Genomic DNA, 15,336 nt, shown 5'->3' with positions numbered 1-15,336 from the left:
GGCCTCTGCCAGCTTTCTTTGTCTCTTTCCAGGTAGTCACCAGATTCTATCTTCTCGCTGCTAATACACTTCCCTCCCTTCCACATTCCATCCTCCTGCTCCCTAGAGTGGATCTGATAAACTCCTTGAGAGCAGGGGTCAGGTGTCTTGAGTTCGAGTTCTCTGCCTGCTGTGGCCTTACATCTGCTGCATAGGGGGTACCTGGCAGTTCACCATGAAGCCTAAGGCTTCTCTTGGCTCGGTGGGGCTCTCATGAGTGAAGTGGGCCTGAGTCTGGCAGAATAGCTGATTCTGTAGAGTTACATCAGAGGGCCTGGTTCCCCAGGTAACCCCTCAAGGAACCCCTCAACAACCTTTATCTTGGAAACTTAAAGGTGGCCTCTCAGAATGGGTATTGTAAAGTTCAAAGACAGTCTATGAGAAAACCTTCAAGAGTATTTCACTTAAACTTGGGTTATCTGAGACATACATGAATAACGTTTCCAATAACTAAATCCTTTACCTCATGTACTGACACACAAGGGGAAGAAGAGATTAACCATTAGACAGTCCAAAAAAATCAGTTTAAGTTTTATTTGATCAAAGAGTATTATGCATAATTAGACTTACATAGTCATTTTACCCTATTAGCTTTTTCAATATAGTAGAAAAGGGATATGACAGGCTTCATTTAGCAGCGTCTACATCTATGCCCCAAACTAAACAATGCCCCGCCTATTAGTTGTGAGTCCATATATTTCATCTTTTAAAAATAGGTTACATAGAATTATTTAAAAACATTTTTTTAAATAAAAGAATCATCTATTATTTGTGTGTGAAGTTACCTTTTGTCCTTACTGTATGGGTTTCTGTCTTTTGTTTGCTGTGTCTGGGCTATAGTGTGTAGATCGCAGCAGGATGACCTTGGTGTTAAAGTAATGAAGCCAGACAGGGTGGGGAACTTTTAATCCCAGTGCTCTAGAGGGCAAGGTCTTTGTAAGCTGGAGACCAGGTAGTGTGATGCTGTCTTAACAGCTATAAGAGTGTGTGTGTGTGTGTGTGTGCACACACACACACGCATGCATGGTGGCGGTGGTGGTGATATTGGAGAGATGTCTTAGTAGTTAAGAACACTTGTGTTCTCGCAGAGAACCTGGGTTCAGTTCCTAGCAGGCATGGTGGCTCACAAACCATCCATAACCCCAGTTGCATGGGACCCATCGCTCTCTCCTGACTTCCAAAGGCACCAAGCACACATGTGGGTGAAACATACATATAACATAAGTACATCCTAAAACAGTAACAACGGTTGGGAACTCCTGCATTGGTCCCATCTATCCTGCATCCTGGCAGAAGTGCCTTAAGCTGTATTTGGCCACAAGGTCTCCCCCATCGGTTTGCTCATTGTCTGCCATATGCTAGCTAATCAGATAATCAAGGCTTTGAGATTAGAGACCTAACCATCCCAAAGGCTGCTTGTTACATCTTAGTCAAGGAGATTTCAGCCACATAGAAAGCCATTAATGTTGATTGGAAGTAATTCCAGGTTATAGATGCCTGTACCTTGTGTCAGGGGAGGTTAACAGACCCCAGGGTGACTTCTATATACTGAACTGAATTAGTCAAGACCAAACTCAACACTGAAGGCTTTTTTCCCCCTCCTCTCTTCCTCTTAAAGGCAGAGTCTCATATAACTCTGGCTGACCTGGATCTTACTGTGTTGTTTGAGGCTGACCTTAAACTCTCAATCCTCCCCTCTCTACCTCCCTCACCTCCCAAGTGTTGTGATTACAGGCAGACACCACCACGCCCAGTTCACAGAAAGACTCTCATCTATGACTATCAAAACATAGACCTTTAGAAACCCTACAGAGAGACCTGCAGAGTCAAGTCTAAAGAGCTTGAATTTCTCAGGAGGAATGCCTTCCTTTCAGATGAGCCTCCCCCACCCCTCATCTAGCTTATCACTGCAGGAAGAGGGAGAGAGGCTTCACTCAGGGCCCTCTGGAATAACTCAAGTCAGGGAAGCTCAGAGTTAGGGGGCTTCATGTATAGCAGACCTCACTTTCTCTGATTCTGAGCAACTCCACAGTAGACTGGCCCCAGGCTCCCCCAACTGATACCCTACCCTATTGGAACTTGACTGTGTCTCTCCCATGGTCACTGCCATGCTTCAAAAATGCAGCCCCATTTCTCTGTGTTGGGACTAGTCAACCCAGGATTATACATGTTAATATTAACGACCACTTGTGAGTGCCTAATAAGTCCTAGAGTGTTCTAGATATTTTACATAACTTCCATTTTACTTCCCTAGAGCGCTGCTTAGGGAAGGGTGTTATGGAATCTTAAGGTATGCAGTGCTCTTAGCACAGTGCCTGCCATACATCTATAAGTTTGGGTTCCATGAAGACCATGACTTGTGTCACTCCCATCTCTGCTGTGTCACCTGGGCTTAGTGTCGGGCACATAGCTGATGCTCAATCCATATCCATCAAATGAAGCATACAGGATATCTGCTAGACAGCCCCAGTTGTTGCAGATCAGCAGACAAAAGCTTGGGGCAGTTAGACAAGCCAGCCAGGTCACATTGGGAGCTGAGTAGCAGAGTGGCCTTCAGAGCCTGGGTGTGTCTTCTCAGCCGCTCTGCTATTTGCCCTGAGGAGGAGGAATGGTTTTTGAACTTAAGAGACACCTGTCAGCTGGGCTGAGCTCCCAGATGTGTGGTGCTGTGAACTGGCTGGTGGGGTAAGTGGCCTCAGCCATGTGAACTCCAGTTTACCTGGTGGCACCATGCCTACCTGAGCCTATCTCTGAAGTCAGGACCGTGTACTTTCTTCTTCCTGAGTTTTTTGTTTGTTTGGTTGGTTGGTTTGGTTTTTGGAGACAGGGTTTCTCTCTGTAGCCCTGGCTGTCCTGGAACTCACTCTGTAGACCAGGCTGGCCTCGAACTCAGAAATCCGCCTGCCTCTGCCTCTCAAGTGCTGGGATGAAAGGTGTGCGCCCCTGCGCCCGGCCTTCCTGAGGTTTTTAAGGTGGTTTGTCAGGCACAAACTTCTAATTAGCACAGCTTATGTTCCTGCAATTGTTTAACTATTTCATGGACCGTCCTGTTGCTTTAGCAGATGCTCTACCTTCCTGGACAGACTTCTGTTCAAGTTTTTTTTTTTTCTAGCTTGTTGATTTCAAAAGTGGTTATCTTTCATAAAATTTGCCAAGAGGGTAAACACTAGCTCTTCTCAACATATACATACACATACATATACATCAAGTTATAGTCTTTAACAGCAATTAGAAAATTAAGTGAAGTCCACATGATCTAAAAGGACTATGGGGACTGAAGTGATGGCTCAATGATTAAGAGCCGTCAGTGCTCTGTTAGAGGATCTGGGTCTGGTTCCCAGCACCCATCCCACATAGTGTCTAACCACCTGTAAGTCCAGTTCCAGGACACCCAGTGCCCTCTTCTGGCCAGGATGGGCACTTGCATGCACATACAAACAAGCAGACACACACACACATTCACATATACATAAATATAAGTAAATTAAAAACTTTAAAATCTCTAAAAGGAATATAATTTGGGGGGAGTTTAACTAAATACAGTTTTGTTTGCTTTGAGGTTTTTTTCCCCCCCCAAGACAGGGTTTCTGTGTGGCTCTCGCTCACTATGCTAGAACTTGCTCTGTAGACTAGGCTGGCCTTAAACTCAAGGGATCCACCTGCCTCTGCCTCTGAAGTGCTGTAATTAAAGCCATGCCTAGCTTGGTGTGTATGTGTTGTGGTTTTGTTTGTTTTGTATTAGGAAATTGATCCTAAGGCCTTGAACATGGTAGGACAGTGTGCTACCACTAGGCTACATCACAAGCCCAGGTTTAGTTTTTTATTTATTTGATTTTGATGGGCTGGCCTAGAACTTACTCTGTTACTCTGGCAAGCTGCAAATTTGTGACTCCATTGCCTTAGCTCTTTGGGAGTTGGAATTTCAGGCTGTAACCACTAAGCCTGGCTCATTCTTCCGTCTTACGACAACATAAGTCTCAATCAAGAAGGACACCTCTGCTTTGTTTGATTTGTGCAGATAGGACATTTTTTCCAATAATAGGGTGACTACTATGCTTTGTCAATTTTCCTATTTTAATTTGGAAGTGTTTTTTTTTTTTTTAATTTATCATTTATAATTGAAACCTCTGTCCAGGAAAATAAGTGCCACACAATCAAACTAGAATTCTGTTGACTAGAAATGCTATTTCTCCCTGCTGTCCCAGGCTGAGGTCACAGAAAGGTGTAGAAGAACAACTTTTACCCTTGTAAGGGCCTCCGATGAAGGTTTCTGAACGTCAGCCTGGATCGCCCGAGCCAGTCAAGGCAATTATGTTTTATGAGCCAATGGATGTGCTGCTCAGGCTTCTTGCATTCTCTGTGTTTGCCGCTGATTTTTTCTATACTCACAGTGACCTGGGAGATAAATATTATATGCTTGCTCCAGGCAAAACCATATTAAAGTTTTCCTTGAAAGAGCTGACTCCCTTCTAGATGGTCCTGAGAGATTAAAGCATCCACGGGTTGTTTACTAAAGTCCAACCTAATGTCTTCCTCTTTTGATCTTGTTTAAAAGGTAAAGGGGGTTGAGAGTTCACAGTGTAGCTCGTGAGTTTACGGGGGGTTTGCCAGCTAGCTTTTCTCCTAGAAAGCTGAATAGATACTTGTATTTGTATAAACACCAGTGTGCCCTGTGTGAGCAAGGAACAGCCTGTTTTTCCTTCAGAGCTTTGGAGAGATGAAGGAGGAGAACAAACGTGGGTGATGATTTCTCAAGGGTGGAAATGAACAGTGCACACGCCCTGCAGATGGGCTTGCCTTCTTAGGTCTGTGGAACATGATTTTAAATGTATTTTTTTATTGCTTTTTAGGTACATTTTGACCAATTTAAAGAAGCATTAATACTTATCTTGTCTAGAACTCTATCCAGTGAGGAGCACTTTGAGGAGTCAGGTAAGAACACTACCATTTCCTCTACTTTATGTTCCACCTTAACACTGTATCAAGGGAAGGGCTGGGCGTGTAGCTCAGTGGTAGAGTGTTCGCCTGACATGCACAAGGCCCCGAGTTCAATCCCCTGCCCTTCCCTCTTCCCTCTAAAATGTTTGAAAAGTTTCTTAGAGGAAAAATGTGAGGTGCATGAAGTGTGCCTGTGGAGGATTTGGGATGTCTGTTCTCCATAGATTGAATCCTTCTTTCTAGAGACTTCTCTCTTGATACCATCACAAGAGCCTTGTAGCTGTTAAACAGCAGTGAGTCTTAAATGAGGCTTCTTTACCACAGCGTGGAAGAAATCATTGGATTATTCCTATATAAGGATTGATAGCACAGGAATGATTCATAGGAATGAGTGATTGGCGGCAGCTCTTCCATCCTTGCTTCCTGTGTCTGTATAGCATTTGGTCTGGGGGAGATTTTCCTGAAAGAAGAAATGTGGCCAACAAGAGGGAGTTCTGTGTGGTCCCAATGAGTAGAAAGCCCTCTACTTGTAAACACGACTGCATGACAGTGTGGTGACTTCTGCAGGACTCCTCCCCCACTCTCCGATGTCTCTGGTCCTGGAACACTTAGCCTTAGTAAATATGAAGTAACTGTCATGAGAGAAGGATTAAGCTGTATATCATTGATTTTTTTAAAAAGAAAGTGTCATATATTATAAGCTATACAGCTACATATCTCAAAAGAGAAAAGTGCTATCAAATATAATCTCAAATGTTTTTGGTGATAACATATATCCTAATCTAAGTGTGATCAAATCTGGCCTTGGTGTTTGTATGTCTTAAAATCAGAGAAATATGATAAATATTTGAGGGGAATTCTGGTGTAGAAACCTGTATTTAAATATAGAAAATTATGAAGTCATTTGATTGACATGAGCTAGGGATAAGGGGCATCAGGAAATTTGGAGGGTGCTGTAACTTCTGTCTCTTGTAATGTAATGGGAGCCTCAATAAACCTGATTTTTAAAAAAAGAAAACAAACAGGAAATGTGAACAGAAGTGGTTGGCATTTTGGGGAGTTCTTCGGTGTGACCCATTTACACAGAACACAGATGGGAACTCATTTCTTATCTTCACTGGTGGTCTAGATCTCCACTAGACTTTGTAAAGTGTTCCAGATTTGGGTCATGTGTCTGGGCCTTACCTTTAATAATGTTTTGGCTTCTGGCTTAAGTCTCCCCTTTTTTGCTAATGATATCTACCATTAGTGTCTTAGTCAGGGTTTCTATTCCTGCACAAGCATCATGACCAAGAAGCAAGTTGGGGAGGAAAGGGTTTATTCAGCTTACACTTCCACACTGCTGTTCATCACCAAGGAAGTCAGGACTGGAACTCAAGCAGGTCAGGAAGCAGGAACTGATGCAGAGGCCATGGAGGGATGTTACTTACTGGCCTGCTTTCTTAGAAAACCCAAGACTACCAGCCCAGGGATGGCACCATGCACAAGGGTGTCCTCCCTCCTTGATCACTAATTGAGAAAATGCCTTACAGCTGGATCTCATGGAGGCACTTTCCCAACTGAAGCTCTTTTCTCTGTGATAACTCCAGCTTGTGTCAAGTTGACACACAAACCCAGCCAGTACAATTAGTAAGGCTGTTTGTGGGCCCAGGACTTGACACAGCTTTCCGGTAGTTTCTTATTGAGCCTGGGGGAGGTGCTTATGTGCTTCAGACTTTCCTAGGCTCATAACAGAAGGTCCAGAGGTTACTACTATGGGAACAAGGACTTTTGTTACTTTTGGGATCTCACATTTATTGGCAATTTTGCTTTTTAAAAGTTTGTCATCCTGAGAGCAATTATACAAGGTTGGGGGACCCTGGATAGAGTGGTAAATTTTGGCTACTATGAGCACAGGCAGTTTAAACATACTTCTGTCGCCGTGCTTTCAAGTGCCCTGGGAAGGGGCAGCCTTGACATTACTCCGCATGGCACTCTCACCATCCTTTCCTGAAAACGCATGCTATCGTCTGACAGAAATCTGTCACTATAGAAATACAGGTTTGTGGTAACCACACATGTGGCAGCTGCCCCTGGGGTTGTACAGAGTTGGAGACCAGCAATTGGAAAAGATGAGCTCAGGTCTGCCAGGATGCCAGGCTGACAAAGCTAGCTGCAGATGGTGGTTTCATTACTGCATGTGGGCCACACTACTGTGCAGGCAGAAGCTGGCATTTGGACCAGTCTTCCAGGATTATACCCAGAAGGCATCATCACTCCATCATGTTTCAGAACTGTCCCCAGAGCAGTATCAAGCAGCAGTAGGAACCCTATGGGCAGGACAGTATTTCAGCCCGTGTTTCAGTGATGCTGCTAACTCTGGTCTTAACAGGATACAAATCCAGAGTAGAACCAGTGCCTTGAGTATTTTATCTACTGGGAAGCAGGCAGCATGGCCCATGACTCCCAGACTCCCTGCTTTGTCTGTCTCCCTGGCCTCTGTCTCCCTGGTCCCTCCAGTTGCTCATGGCTATCAAGGCATTTTTTTTTCCCCACCAAAACATGCACCCGCTCACTCTAAATCTCATTCTTCTACCCACTCAGACAGACTGGTTTGTGTGTGCAGAGTCAAAAAGGACTTAAGCACAGTGTAGCAAACTGAGTTCAGCTCTACCTCTCCGGAGCTTCATGCTAATAATCACCGTCCAATGATAGACGCTGCAGCACGTAGGGCTGGAGAGCGCTCTGTCATTTTATAAAAAGCCAAATGGGGGCATAACGCAGGGCCAGGGCAGTCCCATGAATAGATTGCAGGGGAAGACATTAATACTGCATCTCCAGTACATGTATAAGTTTATTTTTAGCTTATGTGTATGTGCAAAGACGCCAGAAGGAGGCATCTGATCCTCTAGCATTAGAGTTATAGGCTATTCTGAACTACTGTGTGGATGCTGGCAACCAAATCCAGTTCTCTGAAGGAGTAGTAAGTGCTCCTAACTGCTGAGCTGTCTCTCCAGGCCCTCCTTTTAGCCTTTTAGCCTTCAGGTGGATGGATTGGTCCCCAGTCTGTGCAGCCTGTTTCAGAGCCTGCCAAGGTGTTCTAGGTGACAAGAGGGAGTGAACTGCAGCAGGTCATGCCTGACAGTTGGTGACAGAGTTGCCTGTGTCCTTGCATCATTGGGATGCTCGCCATATGGACCTATGTTGTGGTGTGTTCATCATGCTTCTTGAAGTCCTAGTGGGCTTCGAAAGAAAAGATAAAACAAGACAGGGCTATAGGTTATAGTGTGAGGAATCCAGAGGGTCATGAAGTGGTAACAGTAAGGTTTCTGTAAGACAAAACATCCTACATCTGTATTAGGCAAGTGCTCTAAAGGAACAGGACCAAAGGAATGTGCAAATAGATATACCGCTTATAAAATGGAGTTCTCTGGATTGGCTTACACAATGGTACCTGGACATCCCAACAATGGTTGTCTGTATGTTAGAAAGGCAAGGTTCTCTGGGAACCAGAGATCCCAGCAGTGCCCAGTTAGCACTGAAAACTCACAAGTACTCATTCCTAAAGTCACTGGTACTGGGTCCCTCTTGATAGGCCATACATACTGGGGTCAGATGCCTATAGGGAGAGCAGCAACAGTCATAGACCCACTTGTTCACAAAGAAGGCAAGCTGGTAACATGGAGTCTCAGCTCTTTCACTGGACATTTTAATCCTGGCTGCCCTTGAAGGACTCTACAGCCCACCTCGAGGGTGAGGTCCACTCCCCATCACTCTCTCACATGTCTGTCTTCTCCAGAATCGCTCCCATAGACACACAAGTGTGTTTTATAAGTAACAGACACTTCTTAATCCACTCAAGGTGACAACCCAACCAACCATTATAGCACTTGACCAAGGTACAGTATCAAAAAATCTTCTTGATATGATAGGAAGAACTTAAGCCAAAAAAACCCACTGGTTCCACCGCTTTAGTGGTGTGACCTCATACATACATCTCTCCTTTATGGTCTTTGGCCAGCTGACATCTAAAAATGGTTGAAACCCTTTCAGCTCCGTAGTTTGCTTGTGTTGTCTCCTCATGCCCCAATGGCATTATTTAAATCTATAGGAAAAGCCACAAACACTAGCTTTCCCATTCTGTAAGATTGTACCTAACATAACTGTGTTAGCTAGCCTCACTGTAAAGTTCTCTGAAGGGCAGATGCTTACTGTATTCCATGCTCTCTTAGTCTTCCAATAAAAGGCAGTTGTACATAAATAATACAAAGCAAAGCTCTAAGGGGATTTGCAAGGATACGGAATTAAGTCATTATTTTTACGTGCTACTCTTGGATTCTGCCCTTTTATAACTTCTCCTGTGCTATTTTTAGCACTTTTATAACACCGACTTTTGAAATTCTGAGACTTGTGAGAGTTTTTCCTGTAAAAAGCAGTAACAATAGAGGCACAGTGAAATTTAGATAAGGATAGGACAATGGGCTGGGGATGGTAGGATGTCCTTTGTAGCTTTCACCCTAATGAACTGCAACAGTGGCCCAACTCCCTCCTAGCTACGTGTACTGTTTAATTTTTAAGTTGTTTCTGGGATCAGAGAGGGGCAACAACTTATTAACTATTGATCCAGTTTGTAATGGCAGTGGATTACCATGGTTTTGTAGTGGAGGTGCTGCCGAGCATGGTGTCAACATGCTCTAGAGACGTTGGCTTCCTTGGATGCACCTTGTGAAATAAATGTTAGCATCATGCAAGAAGCCCACTGAAAATGCCTTTCCTTTAGCTGTTTGGAAAAGCCAGCTCAGCTCGGAAAACAGGAAGAGGCATTGTTTCTGGCAGGTGGGGGTTTCTGCCCCAGAACTTTAATTCAAGGGCCATTCCATCCCTGTTAATTGTAGTTGTTTTCCTTATATGTTCAAAAAGCCATACGTGTAAAAACCATGCCCTTTCGTTCACTTAGCAAGCATGCAGCAGGGTGAGTTCCTTGGACACTGGGCTAGATCCTAATTTACAGCCATTAAAGAAGGACATGTTTGCAACTGCATGCAGAGGTATTGAGCCAAGCTCTGGAGTCTGGCCATGCTGTCTGTACTTGGTAAATCGTTAGCACATAGAGCTAAAGAAGTTTGCCTGTGTCTTCACTTTGGCCAAGATAAAAACATAAGTGCTTTTCTTCTGATGTTAGTAGCAGGACGATTGCAAGGACCAGAAGTTTTCTCCAAATCACTGTCACCAAAATCAACCATACAAGTGTGAGTTAGAGTGTTACTATATCTGCACACAGTGGTGCATACCTGTAATCAGCATGTGTGTGTGTGGGTCAGGGTCACAAGTTCAAGGTCAACCTGGCCTATAAAAGTAAAATCCTGACTTAAATGAAAAGAGAGAGAGCGAGAGAGGGACGGAGGGAGGGAGGAAGAGAGAGAGAGAGAAGGTATTTGCAAGTCGTAAAATTGGAAACACCCATGCCTGCTGGTGGTCAGGTAAAATGTTCGCCGTGAGCTGTAATGATGCTCTTGGCTGATCAGTGCATGCGTCTCAGAGATTTTATATAGCGTAAATGATCATGTGTAGAGAAAGAAGGATGCTCGCTTTGGATCATGCCTCTCTGTGTGTGTGTGTGTGTAGTAAGAATGTTGTCAGTGTGTCAGTAGGCAAATTGTGGCTTATGTGTGTAATTAGAGGCTAAGCAGTTATTAAAATGCCATAGAGGGTTGCTTATTGTTAGGAAAATTTTACTAAAAATAAAAGGGAATCTTGTCAAAAGCCATGCAGTGTTCTACAAATATTCGTGCTACGTAAAATTAGTAAATAGGGTGCTGAGAATCACGATAATGAAGTAGTGTGCTTGGGACTAGTGTATTTTATTTCAGTTGCAGTGAGTGTGTAAGAAGGCTCCCACCCAGGGGACACAAAGGACATGGGAGTCTTAGAGGGTTTGTTCACCTCTCTCACAGCAGCCTATCCATGGAGGTAAAACTAACAGGGGAGAGACTGTTATGGCAAGATCAAGCTCAGAGCAGCTCTGGTTTCTATACATTTGCCACTGGTCTGACATGTTAGGAAAAATAAGACTGAGGAAATACGCTGTGGTTTGAAGGTTGGGACACTTCCTGGCCTTGCTCCTCCAGGTGCCTACTGCTGGGCACATCTTCTTACTCTCGTGGCTTTGGGCTGCCACCTGCTCCACAGCAGCCTGGGTAGTGGGCTGGAGGACAGGGTGGGGCTCTTGTGTCGGGAGTTGCTACACACGACCATGACCTTGCTCCATGGCATGGTTAAGGAGGAAAGGAAGCCTTCATGAGGTTAAGGACTCCTAACCCTCAAGGCCCTGATAGAGTATCTTGCTCCAGGTCCATTTGGCCTGTGCTTTTTTTTATGAAGTCCTGATGCCCCAGGAAGTACAGTTGAAAATGGATAGGAAATTTTTTTTTTAAAGATTTATTTATTTATTATATGTAAGTACACTGTAGCTGTCTTCAGACATTCCAGAAGAGGGTGCCAGATCTTGTTGCGGATGGTTGTGAGCCACCATGTGGTTGCTGGGATTTGAACTCTGGACCTTCGGAAGAGCAGTCGGGTGCTCTTACCCACTGAGCCATCTCACCAGCCCCGGATAGGAAATTTTAACATGCAAAGGTGGTTTTAGAAACATTGACTGTGGCCATTATTAAATTAGAAGCTGGGGCTGGAGAGATGGCTCAGTGGTTAAGAGCACTGGCTGCTCTTCCACAGGTCCTGAGTTCAATTCCCAGCAACCACCTGGTAGCTCCTAACCATCTATAGTGAGATTTGGTGCCCTCTTCTGGCCTGCAGGCATACATGCAGGAGGAACGCTGTATACATGATAATTTTTTTTTTTTTTTTTTTTTTTTTTAAATTAGAAGCTGCAGACAGTATGAGTCACACAACAGCAAGGAGAAAAGGCGTCATGAAAGGCTGTGCCCAAGAAGTTCCTTGAAGGTGATGCTTTGAGCCGAGCCTTGAAGGTTCAGTCAGGGGGATGTGACTCACAAAGCGATGGCAAATGCAGTGCACCCTCATGGGCCAGCCAATCAAGTCAGTCCTCCCAGGCAAAGGCTGGGATGCACTGCCATTGTTGTTGGTTCAGATCTTTTCCTGTCCACTGATTCTTGACTCTTCTAAATCTGAGATAGACTACAGAACTGGGCCAGTCAGCCCAGGGCATTGCCACCCCCACAGCTGTCTGTCTGTCTATCATTCTAGCTTGTTTGCTCTTGGATTCTAGCTGTTTGTTTTGCTCGTATTTAGACTCAATTGTGGTTCTGCACTACCCAAAGCCTTCTAACCCTGGGATGGGGCAGGGTTGGGGTGGTGTGATGATGCAGGTCAGACTATGCAGTAAGGGACTGTACAACAGGACCACGTGTCCTCTTACACTGCATGACAGCCTTCCCAAGAAAGTCTTGTGGCTTGATTGTCTTGAGATTTGCACACAGCTTATTCTTTTTCATCATTTATTATTTTCAAGTTGAGTTCAGGAACCCTGCAAGCAGAACAAATAGGCACTTTGAAGGGCCTCACGTGGCATTCCCCTCCCCTTCTGGAGTCTTTGAAAGAGGAGTGTGAGGACTCTATGATCCTGTCACTGTATCCAGAGAGGGCTTGATAAAGACCTGGTGTAGAGACACCACCAGAAAGGCATAGTCACAGATGGACCAAGGTGCTAGTGTTTCCTGTGTCTCTGGCCATGATGTCCTTGGCTCACTAAAGGGTCAGAGAGGGAGACCGGAAGCAAGGGTCTGCAGGAGCCAGTCCAGAAAAAGAATGTTGGTACCATAATGGCCAGCCCTTCTTCTTCACCCTTGGAAAAAGTCTAAGGCTATTCAGAGAAGTTTGATAAAAGGTCCGTCATATCCCTCAGTGGACATGAGGTAACCCCTCTGATGTCCCGTGAGTGGATACTGAAGGAGCCTGTCTCACACTGAAGCAGCCCTGAAGGTCTGCTTGGGTTCTCTGTTGTGTGCTTTGGTGTCTCTTAGGTCCTGAGCTTGTGTTTGTGCAGAGAGAGTTTTGCATGATGAAGTCATGGTTAGACTTGGGTAACCACCCAGGCTCCCTGCAGGGCTCTGTGCTCTCTGCTTTGGCCAGCCATGCAGTGGATTTGAGACAGCAAGAACAAGGGGCCAGCACACAGGAGGTCGTGGTCAGTCTTAGGAGGGCGAGAAAGTGAGGCAGGCACAGGGCGATTCCTCCTGCACCCCGAGGCTGGGAGGAGGCTGGGGAAGGAGTCATGGTGATTTGTCTCAGTTCCTCTGCCTGCCATCGGCCCATCCACTCAGGCCACCATTGTCTGCAGCACTCATTGTATTTCCATCTTAGTTTTTCTGGGTCCTTTGCTCATGCCACACATGCACCTGTCACAGCTCTGAAGTGTCTCTTCTTGGGACAGATGAGCTATGGAATGAAGGCGCATCTGTGCTTTGGCCTTCTAAGAGGAAAAGAAATAAATGGTTTTCTTTCTTTCTTATCTTTTGAATTCTCCACTTACATCTCCTTTTTTCTACCTGCTCTGTGGAGCCAGTGAGTTCCCTCACTTGCTCTAGCATCTTGAGAGAATTGAATCCAGGTTTCTTTTCTTTTTCTTCTTCTTTTTTTTTTTTTTCGAGACAGGGTTTCTCTGTGTAGCCCTGGCTGTCCTGGAACTCACTCTGTAGACCAGGCTGGCCTCGAACTCAGAAATCTGCCTGCCTCTGCCTCCCAAGTGCTGGGATTAAAGGTGTGCACCACCATGCCCAGCTGAATCCAGGTTTCTCTATTTCTAACCAGGTGTTTGGTTTATGGAGTAAAACAGATACCTAAATTAGGCCAGGTAGGACTGCCTCAAAGCCATGTTCTGGATCTAAGCTTTTCCAGGCTGGAAGAGACCCCTCCTGGAGACTAGGCTTGCCTGCTTTCCTTTTCCTGACACTTATTTTTATTTAATTATCTTCTTTCATCATAATTGATTCATTTAGTGAGTGGTGTGTATCTGTTCTTGGGTGTGTGCACATGCGCATGGAGGCCCGATAGTCATCAAGGTCTTCCTCTAACACTCCCATCTAAGTTTTTTGTTTTGTTTTGTTTTTGTTTTTGAGGGGGGGACAGAGTCTCTCCTTGAACCTGAGCTGTCTGGGTGCTGATGTGGGTGCTGAGGACGCAAACTCAGGCCCTATGCCTGTGCAGCAGGTATTTTGCCAAATGAGCCGTTTCCCCAACTCATCCCCCCACCCCCATTCTGTTTTTTTTTTTTTTATGCTTGATACCAGTTAGTAGAAATGAGTGAGAAGAGAAAATGACTCTTGAATATCCTTTGAAGGAGCGAGCTGCCGGAGACAGGATAATCTTTCATGCCTCATTTTGTGAGTCTCCTTGGAACGCTGGCCTGTGGTGAAGGAAGCCCTGTGATAGAAACAGTTTCATTTCCATAAACCAAAGAACCCCATATTATCCAGCATCAGTAAAATTGTTCCAGAATGAAACTGGAAGAAATCATTGCTTCTGGGTACACTCCTAAAGTAAATCCACTTTGCTCAGGGTGGCAGTGTCTTCCATTAGGTGTGATAAGGTTAGACACTGCATTCTTCACCTTGAGTGAGAGTTTCTAAGCTTCCCACGGCGGCCTTCTTCTTGGACTGCTCCTGCTCTTGGGAAGCCTGTTGAGATGGCCGGGGAGATCCCTATTCTGCAGATGCTCTCCATAGCAACAGCTGTTGACCATGAATGTCCTCTCTCGACTTCTCACTGTTGGGGTCTCTCCTTGATGCTGATGTTCTCAGAAGGACAGGGGTGTGTGAGCACATGATGCTAAGAGGTAGCCATTTCTAACTGCTGTGGCGGTCCTAATTTTTATTGCTTATGTGGATGGTTCTAGAAACTCTGACAAAGAAGCCATAATAATCCATCTTTCCTTTGTGCATGCTAACATCTTCATTCTAGTAAGATTTTTGTAGGGACCGGAAACAACAACACACACACACACACACACACACAGGCTGATTATATATGTGTGTGGTATATATACATATATGTAATTTAGAAGATATTAACTTAAATTTTGCTTACGATTGGTTATTATATTAAAATGTAATTTAAGAGGCTTTAAAATTCCTGAAACAAACAAACAAAAAAGTAACCTCCAAATCCACAATATTCCCCATGGTTCTCAATTGGCCACTTTTTTTTTTTTTTTTTTTTTGTATAGAAGAAGAGCTGTTTAGATTCTACCAACACTCCCTACTCTGTGATGGAGAGTTAACAGTACATAGCTTAGGATGCCATCCTGGGAGAGTCTGTGGATTCCGTCACTTTCCCTTTTCTTCTTCTTTTTCCTTTTGGAAGCAGTGCAAAACACAGTAAGAACTCCTTTGCCGGTGATAGCCC

The 15,336-nt window shown here is 44.7% G+C and overlaps 1 protein-coding gene across 17 annotated transcripts in view; it reads left to right on the top strand.

Annotated features, from left to right (window-relative positions):
* Positions 1-15,336, top strand: part of Nin (ninein) — a 102,421-nt gene that overhangs the window by 18,181 nt on the left and 68,904 nt on the right. For all 17 annotated transcript variants that reach the window (XR_015045227.1, XR_015045228.1, XR_015045226.1 and 14 more), the window contains one exon: positions 4,890-4,971. Coding sequence is in view for 14 of the 17 variants with exons in the window: in XM_085830408.1 (XP_085686534.1) it covers positions 4,890-4,971 (82 nt within the window). In the remaining 3 variants the exon portion in view is untranslated. The remainder of the gene's footprint in view (positions 1-4,889; positions 4,972-15,336) is intronic.

Source organism: Mus caroli, unplaced genomic scaffold (genome assembly GCF_978045245.1).
Source record: "Mus caroli unplaced genomic scaffold, Mus_caroli_1 scaffold_14, whole genome shotgun sequence".
Lineage (NCBI taxonomy): Eukaryota > Metazoa > Chordata > Mammalia > Rodentia > Muridae > Mus > Mus caroli.
This window is presented reverse-complemented; position numbering and strand designations above follow the sequence as displayed.